This window comes from Haliaeetus albicilla, chromosome 26, assembly GCF_947461875.1.
Source record: "Haliaeetus albicilla chromosome 26, bHalAlb1.1, whole genome shotgun sequence".
Classification (NCBI taxonomy): Eukaryota; Metazoa; Chordata; class Aves; order Accipitriformes; family Accipitridae; genus Haliaeetus; species Haliaeetus albicilla.
Window position 1 is genome coordinate 18,169,961 of NC_091508.1, and position 13,349 is coordinate 18,183,309.

At 43.4% G+C, this 13,349-nt stretch overlaps 2 protein-coding genes across 5 annotated transcripts in view; one reads left to right on the plus strand and one right to left on the minus strand.

The window, feature by feature from the left end:
• Nucleotides 1-6,532, minus strand: part of AK8 (adenylate kinase 8) — a 73,864-nt gene extending 67,332 nt beyond the window's left edge. For both annotated transcript variants that reach the window (XM_069770808.1, XM_069770809.1), the window contains exons 1-2: nucleotides 6,415-6,532; nucleotides 3,652-3,736 (exon numbers count right to left, since the gene is read on the minus strand). In XM_069770808.1, the coding sequence (XP_069626909.1) occupies nucleotides 3,652-3,736; nucleotides 6,415-6,492 (163 nt within the window). In that variant the 5' untranslated portion in view covers nucleotides 6,493-6,532. The remainder of the gene's footprint in view (nucleotides 1-3,651; nucleotides 3,737-6,414) is intronic.
• A 71-nt stretch (nucleotides 6,533-6,603) lies between these two features.
• SPACA9 (sperm acrosome associated 9) lies at nucleotides 6,604-13,088 on the plus strand. Of its 3 annotated transcripts, XM_069770816.1 has the most exons (5): nucleotides 6,608-6,759; nucleotides 7,382-7,537; nucleotides 10,642-10,844; nucleotides 11,415-11,556; nucleotides 13,023-13,088. In XM_069770816.1, exons 2-5 carry the CDS (start codon nucleotides 7,394-7,396, stop codon nucleotides 13,029-13,031), a joined length of 498 nt encoding a protein of 165 aa, XP_069626917.1. In that variant the 5' UTR covers nucleotides 6,608-6,759; nucleotides 7,382-7,393; the 3' UTR covers nucleotides 13,032-13,088. The 3 variants fall into 3 exon arrangements, with proteins under 3 accessions (XP_069626916.1, XP_069626917.1, XP_069626915.1); XM_069770815.1 differs by having other exon boundaries at nucleotides 6,604-6,681; nucleotides 11,415-13,088; XM_069770814.1 differs by having other exon boundaries at nucleotides 11,415-13,088.
• Nucleotides 13,089-13,349: the final 261 nt, after the last annotated feature.

Sequence of the window (13,349 nt, forward strand, 5' to 3'; positions counted from 1 at the left end):
CCCAAAACATTGATTTAGACCTAGCACATTTTGTGATGAAAAAATATTTTAGCTTGTACACACAGGACAGGACTATTTAAAAGTGACTATTATCATAACCATAGAATGGTTGAGAGTGGACAGGACTTCTTGAGATTGTCTCTTCTCTCATTTCCCTTACACAGTATGGTAGTAAAAATACGTTTTACTTTGGCAAAGCTTTTGGCTCTCATCACAAAAAATGCAATTTCACTTTTTAGTTTCATCTAAATAGGTTGTGTCAGGGTTCAGAGATGATTTAGATATTGCAAGATTAAGCACTCTCTCTACTCTTTTTGACAGCTACTTTCAATTTTTCTAGTCATCATTAAAAGTAATTTTATTTGTATCTTCTGTTTCTTTACTGCATGTCCCTGTCCTTTCCTTGAGGAGGCAAGGTAGGAAAAACGCATCCCAGTTCTGAGGAATTTTTAATCTAATGCATATAGACAACACAATAGGCATTACTGTTGTAAGCTTCATTGGGAATGAATTAGAGGCAAGACAAAAAAGGGGAAATGGAGTAACTCTTAGAAAAGTATTTGGGACTTTTTCCATGAACACACCTTGGGCTGTAATCCCTTGAGCTGTCATTTTAAATTAACATCTTTGAGGTTTTTCCCCTATACCTTGGGGAAAAAACCCAAACCAAAACACACAATATACAGAAGGGACTTATGAGTATTAACTGGGAGCAACATGGGTCAAAACAGAGGAGGGATCTACTCACCTAAAAACCTCTTCAGCTCTTGATAACCAAGGGAGATACAGTGTCTGATGGCAGCAGACAGGGAAGTATGTGAAATGTATTTTTATGAGGCCTTCCATGCACTTAACAGTTATTGGGCAGGTGCAATTTTTAAACATACATGAAACCCAAATTACAGATTCATCTTTACAAAGTTATCTGACTTGGAAGGTTTAAGAAAAACTCCCCCCTTATTGGTTCTTGCAAGTGCAACAGAACTAGTACACAATGTAGAAAAATACTTTAAAAGGATACATCAGCTGTTTTTATCACCTAATTTCTTTCAAATGTAATGTGATTAAATCCTACGTTTTTTTTTTTTAATCTAACACCTTGAAACTCCAGCCCGGTACTTAGGAATTATTTATAAACAGCGTCATAAAAGAGTGCTCGGGTGCCAACACTAATCAACTTCTTCAAACCACTTCAAAGAAAATCAAAAAACCTTTCCATCCACAGATCCTTTTGAGGTTTAACTAGGAGCATGATTTAAAATTCACAAGAAAACCCTTAGGTATTGAAGCTTTAATACACAGCTTTCTTGGACAAACGTTTGATAAAAAACGAAACATACTATTATATACACCATATCATGCTTTAATATTGCCCAGGGCTACTGTAAATGCTCACTTTGTACTAAATCTGGTTTTCTCTCTGCTTAGTGGCTGGCAGCAGATGGGGCAGTGTAATTCACTGATTTACTCATTTGCACACTTGTAAGACTCCTCTAAAGCATTCTCCCTAAACATATGACACAAGGGCACAACCAGGACACCACTGTATGTAATGTTTAACCCCCTCCAATCAGCAAATAGTCAGTATTTAATACTGGAGGTCTGAACCAGCAGGTAAATGAAGTCAGGAAAATCTAGAAAATGCCTTTTTCTTCAGTAACAAATCATATTTCATTCCATGTTTAGTCTTGACGAGATGTTACAGGATTTACTCTTCCAAGCAAAGTAAGTTTTAACATTCAACAATGATTTTAGCAGTAACAAAATTAATCCTGGAATAACGTGAAAGAACAGCTGGACTCACTGAGTTCCATTTAACTCCAAAAGATTCTATGATTAGTATTAATGCAACAAAATTTATTTAACTTGTAAGAGAAATCCTTTGTCAAACAGGAAAAGCACATAATACATGATGAACATTCTTGCAGAACTTTTTTATGTTTCTTCAGAGGTTTGACTGTAAAGGAAGAACTCACAGAAACACCGCTTGGATCCTGAAAGCTTTTTTTTGTTAGCACAAACTAAGATACAATGTAGAAAACTAGCATCTTTGTGTATGAAAGAATTATCAGTCTTCATATGGTTCTTTAAGGTTTTGAGAAGGAACACATGAAAAAACAATAGTACAGAGCCTTAAGCACAAAAGCTTAATCACACCTTTGACCTACAAGATTTTCAAGACAGTTGTAAGCTATAATCATCATTAGACTTGTTTATATTTTTAAGAGTACTTTAGATCCTATTATTAATTAAAAAGGTTTTCTAACTTCACACCTGGGATAGATGCAATGCTTCTTTTCCATGCATCTCTGTTTGAAATTTTCTCTAGGGCTAAAACTGTCTAGCAAGGCAAGATCATGAAAATTCATCACTTTACTGATGGCTCTAATAAGGTTTTTTTTTTTCTTCTAAATAGTCAGCACCTTCTGCCATGATCAAAAAGTAATATCAACTCTGCCACAGATTTCTGTTACATTATTTTCCTATAATTTATTCTTAAAACAACATTTAGGCTTTAATTTTAATTGGAGTTCCTTTCCTTTCTTAATAGGTTTTTCCAGACTAAAAGCAGACAGCATTTTTCCTTTGACAAATGACTGCTGTAGTTCTATCTTTAGCCTCTAAGTACTGAAGTCATTAAATGGAAACCTGCCTAATTCTGTTCAAATAATACTGTGGGGCTTAAGGACAAATGTTAGCTCAATGTGAAGAAATTTTATCAGCATTCTATCAAACCTCATGAAATTCTTCCACATATTTTCCATGGGTTTATAAAACAGATTGATTACTCATGCTGCCTGCATCAGAAAAGGCTGGACACAATTTGCAGGATTTGATTTTTTTTTTTTTCCCTGGTATTTAGCAGCATTTCAATCAACATCCATCTGATCACCGCCACTAAGAGCTCACAGCATCTCTAGTGATAACAATTTCATTGATGCTGCAGCAGAACTTTCATAATGGTTTACTATGGTTTTAAAGAAACATCAAAGCAACATGACACCAGCTACCCCTGACAGCTCATGCAGAACAAAAATTATAGTTCAGTTGTGCATATCCAAATATAATCTGCCTAAGGGTGAACAGTTTGTAAATCAAATAATTTGATTGAGTGTACATGCTTTTATTGTGCAGAATACAGACTTCCTATTCAATTTACCAGGTTTTGTTATACATACAAGTAGGCATGCTCACTGTTCCTTCATCTGAGATGCCACTGAGCAGTGGAACTCATTAACAGCAGCTAGTAACTAACTAATCAAAAAACAGAGAATCTGCCAGCCCAGGTAGAATAGGAAACCAAATTTACACCTGACAAAAGGAGTAATTAGCAAGCGTAAAGACAACAGGAAATATCAGATGGGGCACAGAACACATTAATAATTGATACACTAGAACTCTTTGTTATTCCCTTAGAGGGTTTCATTGTTATAACTGTTAAAGTGCATTTTTTATTAGATTACCCACTAAAAAAAGAAATTAAAAGCATCTTACCTATAACTATTCCAAAACGCTCACCTTTTTCTCCTCCCCTGCCTCAAGACACAGTCTGAAAAGTTTTATCCATCATCTGCCAACTGAGGCGCATCTTTCAAACAGCTGTTTACAAACAAGGAATTGAACTAATAGGGTGTCTCAATTTTCACTTACCATCATCGTTGTTCTGCTTTAAATGGTTTATCATATACTGAATGGGATCATCTGGCTTATGAATTAATAGTTCTTCAAGCATATTCTGAAAATTAATAGGACAAAGTCAGAGGAAAATTTAACATAGCTATGCAGTCATGATATATTGCATTTTTACAGCAATGTTACAATGAGGATCTTAAGAAAATAAATAAGCATTTAGAAACTCTTTAAGGCCCCTTTCACTAACCAAATTGAGATTATGAAACCTATTTTAGATGGTGAAAAACTGAAGTAAAGCACGATTAGAAAATTGCCACTAAAAACAACAACCTATTTGCTTTGGCTTATTTATGATACATACGGACACCAGAATGGTTTGGCTTGAGCAGTCTGGTGTCAATAATGGTTGAGTCAGCATTGATGTAAAAACCATACAAGGAGTTTCAAAACCAGAGTCAACTTAAACTAGTATCTCTGCAGGGCAAGCTAAACCTCTTAAGCACATTCCCACAAGTTTCTGACTAGCCTGACCAGACAAGACCTGCAGAAAACACAAAACCAACAACCAAGCAAAGCCACAAAAGCAGCACATCTCACTTTTGTAACTGTACTAGTCTTCCTCCTACATGAAAAGTATGGGGGGGGGAAGCTTAAAGCATTTCCTTGAATGTCTATTTTGGAGCCCATTTTCATATTAAATGTTTGATGTTATACATGGCCTTGCTTCAGCTCCCACCGATAGCAGTGGGGATCTTCCGCTGATTTCAGTGAGGATTGTAGCTTCACAGGCAGAGAGAGGAATAACACCAAGAAACACTAACTCCATAGATTTTCTTACAAGACATTTCAGCACAGCCAAGAATTCTGTAATTAAAACTAAACATCAAACAGCAAGTAATATTCTGACTTAGATTATCTACTGAAATGCTCGCACTGGAATAGGACATCTTCTTCTAAAAATCAGTCATAACACTTTAATATTTGCAAGTAAATTCCATAAAGTCTATACATTCCATAGAATTTTATATTCTAACCAATTGATTGTCTTTTATCTGAGTGGCCTATTTTCCTTTTCTTCTTCATCCACTTCATTAGAATAATTAAAACATTCAATTCTGTTTATAATTAAAACATTCAATTCTGTTTCACATGCAAGTTCTGATGCTTCAAGGTCTGGGTGGTACATAGCATAAAGTATAAAATTTGTATTTTTATCGGAAGTTTGTTAAAAATTACTTCCCAGCAACATTTATTTAAACTAAAAAAATCTGAATTTGGCACAACAATTATCAGCAGCTTTAAAAATAAGAAACCTAAGAAAATCTGGTCTTACTATGATTCAGAATTGCTCAGGCTGACAGCGATTGATACTTTCACTATTTCATGCCCTAGTCCTACCAGCACTTACATGCATGCTTCATTTTATTCAGTTCTGCTAATCTAAGTTTAATTTTACAGAAATAGTTTGGTCAATCTCTGGGGGAGGTTAACGTTTTGGATGTCAGGTTTTAGGTTTCACATTTGGGGTTTTGTAAATGTTTAAGTTTAGGACAATAATTTCAAGCTGTGTTTGTTTGTACAGCTGCTACAACATAATTGAAGGATGAAAAGAAAACAAGATGCTGAGTAAATCCCACTAGCGTTTTATGTAATATGAGGTCCTGCAGCTGGATTCAATGCCTCATGGCATCCAAAGCACAGTATTTCCACAAAAAACCCAGAAATATTATGCCACAGCAGTCGTACTAAATGGCCTCGAGTTACATGAAAAAAAGAAAAGAGGGGGAAAAAGAATAGGAAAGAAGAATAAGCCTTTGTGTGTTTTCTAGTGAGATTTGAAAAAGTAAAAAGGCCTTATAACATAGACAGGGTTATGAGTTCGCAGCTGTGCAGGGGGCGAGTCTCTCTGACAAGTTCTCGTACCAGAACAGCACCAGAATATGTAGGCTCTTGTGCAAGCCTCCCCGTGCTCGACCAAAGGGCTTTTTCTAAACTTATGGAACAAAACATACCTTTCTCTAAGGCAGGGAAACCAATCTTGCTATTTACTGAAATCACAACGATGTTAGAAGTGTACTTCTTTATTTTTGACACACAGCTCCACAGAAAAGCCACAACAGCAGTAGGAAAGCAGGGAGAAACAGTTTTAAACGGACATCGCCGATAAGCGGCTGCCACGCCTCACCTCAGCGGCCCCTCTCTCAGGAAGGGCAAACCCTTCATCTCGGGTTTTCCCGCGCTTGATTTCTTACTGCCTCCTCCTCCTCCCTGTCCTGCCAAGCCTGCATTGATTTCACGCACTCAACCCTTTTCTTCCACAGGCTGCCGCTTTTTTCCGCAAAAAAAAAGTGACACGCGCGAACCCTAGCAACCGCCAGGCTATTCTTAAAATAAGTTAATTAATAAGACAGCCCTCAGCCGGTGCACCTTCCCTCACACGGGGACACCCGCCCGCGCCTTTCCACAGGAGCCGGCTGCCGACCGCTGGGGGAAATGGCCGCGGCGCTGCGCCGCCGCCGCCGAGCCTCCCCGGGGCCGCCCCAGGCCGGGCTCGGGCCTCCCCCACGGCCGGCACCGCGGGACTCCCGGCCGCCGGCGGAGGCCGTGAGGAAACCGGGGGACCCCCCGCCTCACGCCACCCCGGGGCCGGGCCAGGCCGGTGTTCGCCGGGTCCCCCTCACCGCCCCCCCCCCCACCCCGGGTTCGCCGAGGCCGCGCTCCGGAGGAGACGGCGGGGAGTCCCCGCGGTGCCCCCCGGGGGGACGGGCGCGGCCCGTTCACCTGCAGGAGCCGGAAGAGCTCCCGCTCCTCCGCGTAAGCGCCCACCGGCGGCGGCCACGGCCGGGCGGGGGCGGCCATGGCGGCCCCTAGCAACCAGCGCCGCCGCGTTGCTAAGGAGCGCGTCATCACCCCGCGACGCCAGAAGGCGCCCCGCTCAGCGCGGCGGAGAGTGTGGGGTGGGGGGTTAACGTCATCGAACGGCGACGCGGCCCACCCCCGGTTGCCAGGGAGACGTCGGGAGATGCCGGAGCGCCCCGGGGGAGACCGGTCAGCCCCTGCCCGTACCGGCCCCTCTCGGCGGGGCTGCCGCGCCGCCCCTGCCCGTCCGCCGGGCTGAACCGGCCGGTAGGGAGCCGCAGGGCTCGCTGAACTGTCGGGGGCGGGCGGGAGGGTGGGGGGGGAGCGGAGGGCGGGGGGGGCTGCAGGGCAAGGTTTCCCTCAGAGCCCAAGGTCACCAGTGGGAAAAACTCAGGCCCCCGTCTGGGGCGGGAGGGGCCGGGGGGGTCAAGCAGGGCCCCGGGTCTCCCCAGGTCTGCCAGGATATACTGCCTGCCGAGCTGGCTTCGTGTCGTGTTCGAGGTTTTAAGCCACTTGGGCAATGGTTTTACACCGGGCAAGAGAAGGCATCTCTCCCTTCGGCCCTTTCACAGCGGTGTGTTTGATGCATTGCCACATTATGTTTACAATAGACCCACTAGGGTTTATGGCATCTGATTGTCAGTGGTCCCCTCTGGGTTCTCTACCTCTTTTTGCAGCATCATTACTATCTCATTGACTTACTGTTTGGGGCTCTGGGACTGCAGAGCTTTGACACAATATATCTTCTCTTTTTTCCTCTTTTTTTTTTTTTTTTAAAGTTTTCCACTAACCTACACAAATCCAACTCAGGTAGAAGACAGTTACATATGTAGAATTGCATCATTTCTAAAAAGTAGCTTCCTTTCTCTCCTTCTCTCCCAAAATCCAGGAGGGGGAAAACATGAATGAGGTAAAGGAGGCTCTAAGAAACATAGAGCAGAACTACAAGCTTTTCCTGCAGCAGCAGTTTACATTTATTGGAGCACTGCAACACACCCGAGAGAATGCACATGACATGATCAGACCTGTGGCAAGCATCAGCCAGGTACAAGTATTCAGCACAAAGTTCTCTGCCGATGAGAACAGGGACCAACGCAGTGCTGTCACGCACTTGGGTCTAGTTCCGGGATGAATAAATGTTTTTACTAAGGGAAGATGCACAAAAACTCTCTAGTAACATTTGTGTATAACTCTGCAAACCAGTGGCAAAAGATTAAGTAGGGGAGAGAAATACCTATGTTAGGTCTTCCCATTTACAGAGAAGAAATTTTATTGCTGAGCATCACTTTATGATTTAGTTTAAGGCCGTCATTTCGCTGCTGAGGCATAGCTAGAAATACAGGGTACAAGAAAACAATCAAACCAACCCTCCTTCCCCAGCCACACATGGAATCTGTAATCCTTAACTTGTAGTAACCAGCATGCTTGCCTCTTCCCCCTGGTATTGGTGCTGCTGTATCTTTCTATAGTGCTTATTAAAAATAATGGCAGTGTTACAGAGGTAGGATGATGGATTGAGGGCTGAAAGTCCCAAGTGGGCTAGGGGTTTTCTGGGCTGGTAAGTGAATTGTCTTGGAATTTTTATAACATGGGATGTTTTAAGTAGTGCAAAGAACTTAGACCACCTGCAGACAGAGGGGGAAGAAAAACCTAAATAAAATTAGAATTGTGGATTTGAGACAGCAGAAACCAGGCACAAAACCCAGATGGATGCCAAAGCCAGAGTGAAAGCCAAGCTGTTATTAGGATTAGGACACAGAAGTGAGCTGGTTGTCTTTTCTAGGGGCTGACTCTCTATAATATAAGGGCTTTGCTTGTAACATTGAAGAGGATCACAACAGACATTACGCTAAACCATTTTTTTCCAAAAATAGGCATTGAGATTTTGTATAACATTATGCTGCTTTTCAAAGTGCCAATATTTCAGTGGTACTGAGCAAGCTTAGACACAGCTTCTTGGCAGAGGTAGAAGGCCTGCTTGTTGTGGGGGTGAAACCTTGTAGGTAACGACTTCAGCAATTACATTGATCCATGGCATCATGTGTGATACAGTAACATAGAATCATTTAGGTTGGAAAAGACCTTTAAGATCGAGTCCAACACCGCCATGCCACTAAACCATGTCCTGAAGTGTCTTGTCTACGTGTTTTTTTAACACCTCCAGGGATGATGACACCACCACTTCCCTGGGCAGCCTGTTCCGATGCCTGACAACCCTTTCAGTAAAGAAATTTTTTCTAATATCCAATCTAAACCTCTCCTGAATGTGAACTTAGAGGCAGCAAACTGTACTGCACACATAGCACTGAGGGTATAACCGTGTTACCCCAGGGGGAGGATGGGAAAGGGAAAAGAGTTAGTTACTGGGGAGAACAGGGAGCAATTGGTGCAGTACATAGTAGTGATGCTTTGTGCAGGAACTGAACCACTACACACCAAAGAAAGTTCACCGGGGACAAAACCAGACATCCATTTTGTTTCACTGCCATTCTCCTGATTCAGCCCAACCCTATTTTTAATTTTGCATGGGAGGGCACAAGAATAAAAGCAACAAATGCAGAAATATGCGTGGTCTCAGTCCACAGCTGACTTGACTGCCAGCTTTCTTTGCATGTAAACACAGACACCACAGAAAAAAATGATACTGCACTTGAACGTGGCTGCATTTCTAACCCCTAAAAGCTGTACATGGTAGCATTTTTAGTGTTGAGTGATGACATTTCTCAGAGAAAAGAGGAGATCACAGTAAGGTGGAAAGGTGGAAGAGCGCACCACAGTCAGGCAATGGTAACAGCTCCTTAAAGACTTCTACATGGAGTAGAGTATAAAGTCAAATCCCAAGTGATTTTGTGAGACAAGCTCCTCAGTCATTGCTTCAGCCAGAGATTCAAATCACCCAGTGAGTCCTGGCACTGCAGAGCCTGGCTGTGGTCACGACATCAGCCCAGCGTAGGGGCTGTCCATGTGAACTCCCCTGGCTGCAGCTCAACTGCTCATCAGCAGTTGGCTAATGCAGAGCTGGGCAGCCCTTGCAAGCCATCATTCTGTAGTCCTGGTCCCCATCCTGGTTACGCAGGTGCATTAACTCTGTCGTTGATGTGGACAAAAAGAAGTCCTGTTAGCCCACTGGTGAACATCCAGGCTAAAATGCTATTCTCTTTAGGACTATTCTGCTCCCAGCAGCAATGAAAACTCCTGCCATTCACAAGGACACAACGCTCAGCAAACAGTGTGGAAGGAAGAAGCTCTAGTGGAAATGGACCCTTAGGGGCCACTTTTTATTTTTCCTACAAACCTGCTGAGAATTTGCCCAAGCACATAGCATGGCTTTTCTGTATGCAGAAACCGTACCAATGTTGGAACAGCTACTTCGTTCTTGTCTTGAAATCTTAGAGAAAGCACTGAAGGTGTTAGAGTCCAGCTTAGACTGCCAACCAGCTGCTCAGTATTTTATATTCTGACCACTCATGTCTGAAGTGCCTGGAATTTCTTTGGAGAAGATACTTAATCTCCTGGCATAACGCTTCCTCATGCAATGCCATTCACTCTGAGTAACAAAAATGCTCAAGGCAAGTAGGGAATATCATTGCTGTAACAGGTTAGTAAGGACAATTAAGTTAAATGGGTTTAGTTTGCAGTCACATCTAGTGGTGCCAAATAAAGAACCATGAAGAATGCATGTACGTGCAAACACGTCCACACTGCTACTCCAAACCAGGCCCACTTTGGTCATTGTCCTCACCTCCCACCCCACTCTGCCTAAGTGGCCGTGGCAGTGGCAGAGGGTGCGCTGCTCAGAGCAGACAGAAAACTCCGCTCACGCTCAACCTGTTTCTGCAGTGCTTGCAGCAGAGCTGTGGTTTTGGCTGCAGTACTCCTACACTTTCTTCAAAGAGGGAGGAATGCTCACTGGTGTGCTGACAACTGGATCCATCACCCCAGCCTTCTTCAGTCATGATGAATGACAAGCAAAGATCTCAGGCATGCGCTAGAAATCTTACTACCTGCCACTGTATTGCCGTTTCCATAGTGGCTCACACCTGCAGAGTCACAAGAGAAAGCAGCTTCTCGTCACTAATTTATGCTGCAAAGAAGTTAAATGTAATTTAACATGCATGACACTGTCTTTCCCCATGTTGCACTCTACAGGTACAGTCCTACATGGAGCATCACTGTAACAATTCCACCGACAGGCGTATCCTCAACATGTTCCTAAACATCTGCAATGATCTAAGCAAGCTCTGCCACAAGCTGGAAACCGTGCATTCTGGTAACAACATAACCAATGGCATTTTGGAGAGATGCAAGCTGCTCCTTAGCCACAGCAATGACCTGAGCACCATCCGAGCTAAGTAAGTCCATCAGCTTAGTTTCTTTGAGGCAACTGTCAATGCCGGAGGACTGTCACAAGAATGCATATTCCCACTTGACTTCTCCATCAATTCCGTTACAACATCTTTGTGGCTTTAGTGAGGGTACAAGGTGCTACCCAGTTTACTATTCCAGTTGTTGGGAAAACACTGCCAGCCTCAATTCACAAAAAGGGGTTTTGTTTGTTTATTCATTCTTTTTACTAGTGCATGGAAAGGCATATACAGGCAGGTTAGTATGCTGAAATCCCATGCAATGCCCAGGCAGTTCACCTCCTCCTTCCTCCTATTCCTGCCCTGCACGTAGCTGATTTCTGTGGGGCAAGTGCCTGTACATGCTCTTGAACTCTTCCAGATCTAGCCCAACAGCCAGGATAGTGTGTTTGGCAGGACTCGCTTCTCAAGATCCAATTCTATCTGTGCCTTTCTGTTTTGGGGAAATGGCTGGCTGTGCATTTCTGCTCTTCCCAGGGGATCTCAGGGTGGCACTGTGGGCTCACCAGGGTTGCATGTCTGGGACTACTCTGCCCATTGTCTTCTTCTGTCCCACAGATACCCCCACGATGTTGTGAATCACCTGAGCTGTGATGAAGCAAAGAATCACTATGGAGGTGTGGTGAGCCTCATCCCCATCGTTCTAGACTGCATGAAGGAGTGGGTAGCCCACATTGAGAAGCTGCCCATGCTGTATGATGTGAGTGGTGGAAGTGCTATCTCTGAGAAGAGGGCACCCCAGGATGCACCAGCTAGGGCAGCCACTTCCCAAACACCACTTTCTGTGCGCCTTGAAGCTCAGACCTCAGCTAGTAACAAAGATAATGTACAAGTGCAGGGGAGTAAGCATATCCAAAAGAAAAACCTAAATGACACAAAAAATCACAGTGGGAAGCTTAAAGGTCCCTGGAAGCCACCAGGTAGACACGCCTTTTAAAGGATCAAAGTTCATGCATCTTCTGCTTACCACCTTTAATCAGGTGGCTGATTAAGGATAGTGAAATGAATACTAGAGATCCTTCCTATCCGAGTCCACTTTCTGAAGAGTTAGCCCTGTAAGCCAGCCTTGGACAGGTACATACTCTCTCCCTTGCTGACATTTCCACTCTCCTCGAAGTTGTTTCCCAACAGAAGTACCTGTAGCACTTGTGCTCATCCCTTTGACCAGCACTGTGGTGAGAGCAGGGAACAGTCAGGAATAATCAGGTTTTAATCGCTCAGATACGAATCTTGGGGAAGCTACTTGAAATGGGATTTTACACTTTCTCAGACTTCTGAGGAACACCCATTCACTCACCAAAGCCAGAGGTGTAAAGAACCTGCATGTCTGAAGGACATGATGCAGAGCAGCAAAGGTCTCTCGTTATGGATTCAGACTTGTCCCTAAGGTTTCCTCACCCCCACTGAAATTGCCTGGTTATTTGGACCAAAGAATCAAAGTTGACGACACTAATTATGTCTCCCTTACAGACCACTGGCTACAGAAAAGGTCAGAGTGCTTTAGCTGCACCGACTGTCCTCTCCTGCATCCTTCTTACAGGTTCTCACACCATTGCCAGTACCCCCTACTCAGAACATCTTCCCTTACACCTGTTTCACTCCTTTGCTGTCAGAGCTAGAGATGAAGTTTGTTCTCCTTTACCTTTTGCACTTAGTTTGGTGTGCTGACAATACCCAAACTTGAATAAACCACCCCTGTCCTCCCCAGAGCTCTTTGTTAGCAAAACTAACGAAGTCATTTCCAGTTGATGTGATTCATGGGAATCTGGTGAGAGCAGAGAGGCTGAGAAAACTGTGGCCATTTTCAGATCATTCCTTTTCAAACTGCAAGTTAAAATGTCTGTGCTTTCCCTTTTTCGCGACGAGAATTCAGCTTGCCTAGCTTTCAAGGATGAGTTCATTAAAACTGCAAGGCATTTGAGACAGTCTCATGCTGCTTTTATACCAGCACTTCACAATTCCAGCACAGTGACTTTATACCAGTGCTGAAAACAGCTTTCTTTCCAGCCTGCTTAGGGAGGGTCAGCAGAGCCATGGGCTCTCCCCATTCTATGGAGCTGATATGCATTTTTGGTGGTGCTTTTATTCAAGCACTGTTAACTGTGTACTTAAGATCTCAATAACACTGTCTTCCCCGTATCTGACTGCTTTTTTCCCCTCCCACAGGCAAATTAGCTCCTGTTCTTTGCTTCCTGCTGGAAGACACTCCTGAATAAACAATTTCCCCTTGCATACCTGGCTCAGTTTGCTAAAATTGTGAGAAAGCTTTTGCCTTAAGATGACCAGATTTTGGCAACAAGCAGCCGAAAAAGGAGAATTAATACAGATAAGAGAGCGTAGGAAGGAACAATAGCTCAGATGAAATGGAAAGTTTTTTCAGGAGCCTTTGTATTCCTCACATAACCCCACCTTCTTTTGCGCTTTTTCTCCTTCCGCTATCCACTTGCACTGCAATGCAATACACGTATCCACTCTGGAGTAGAAGCCTGTTTT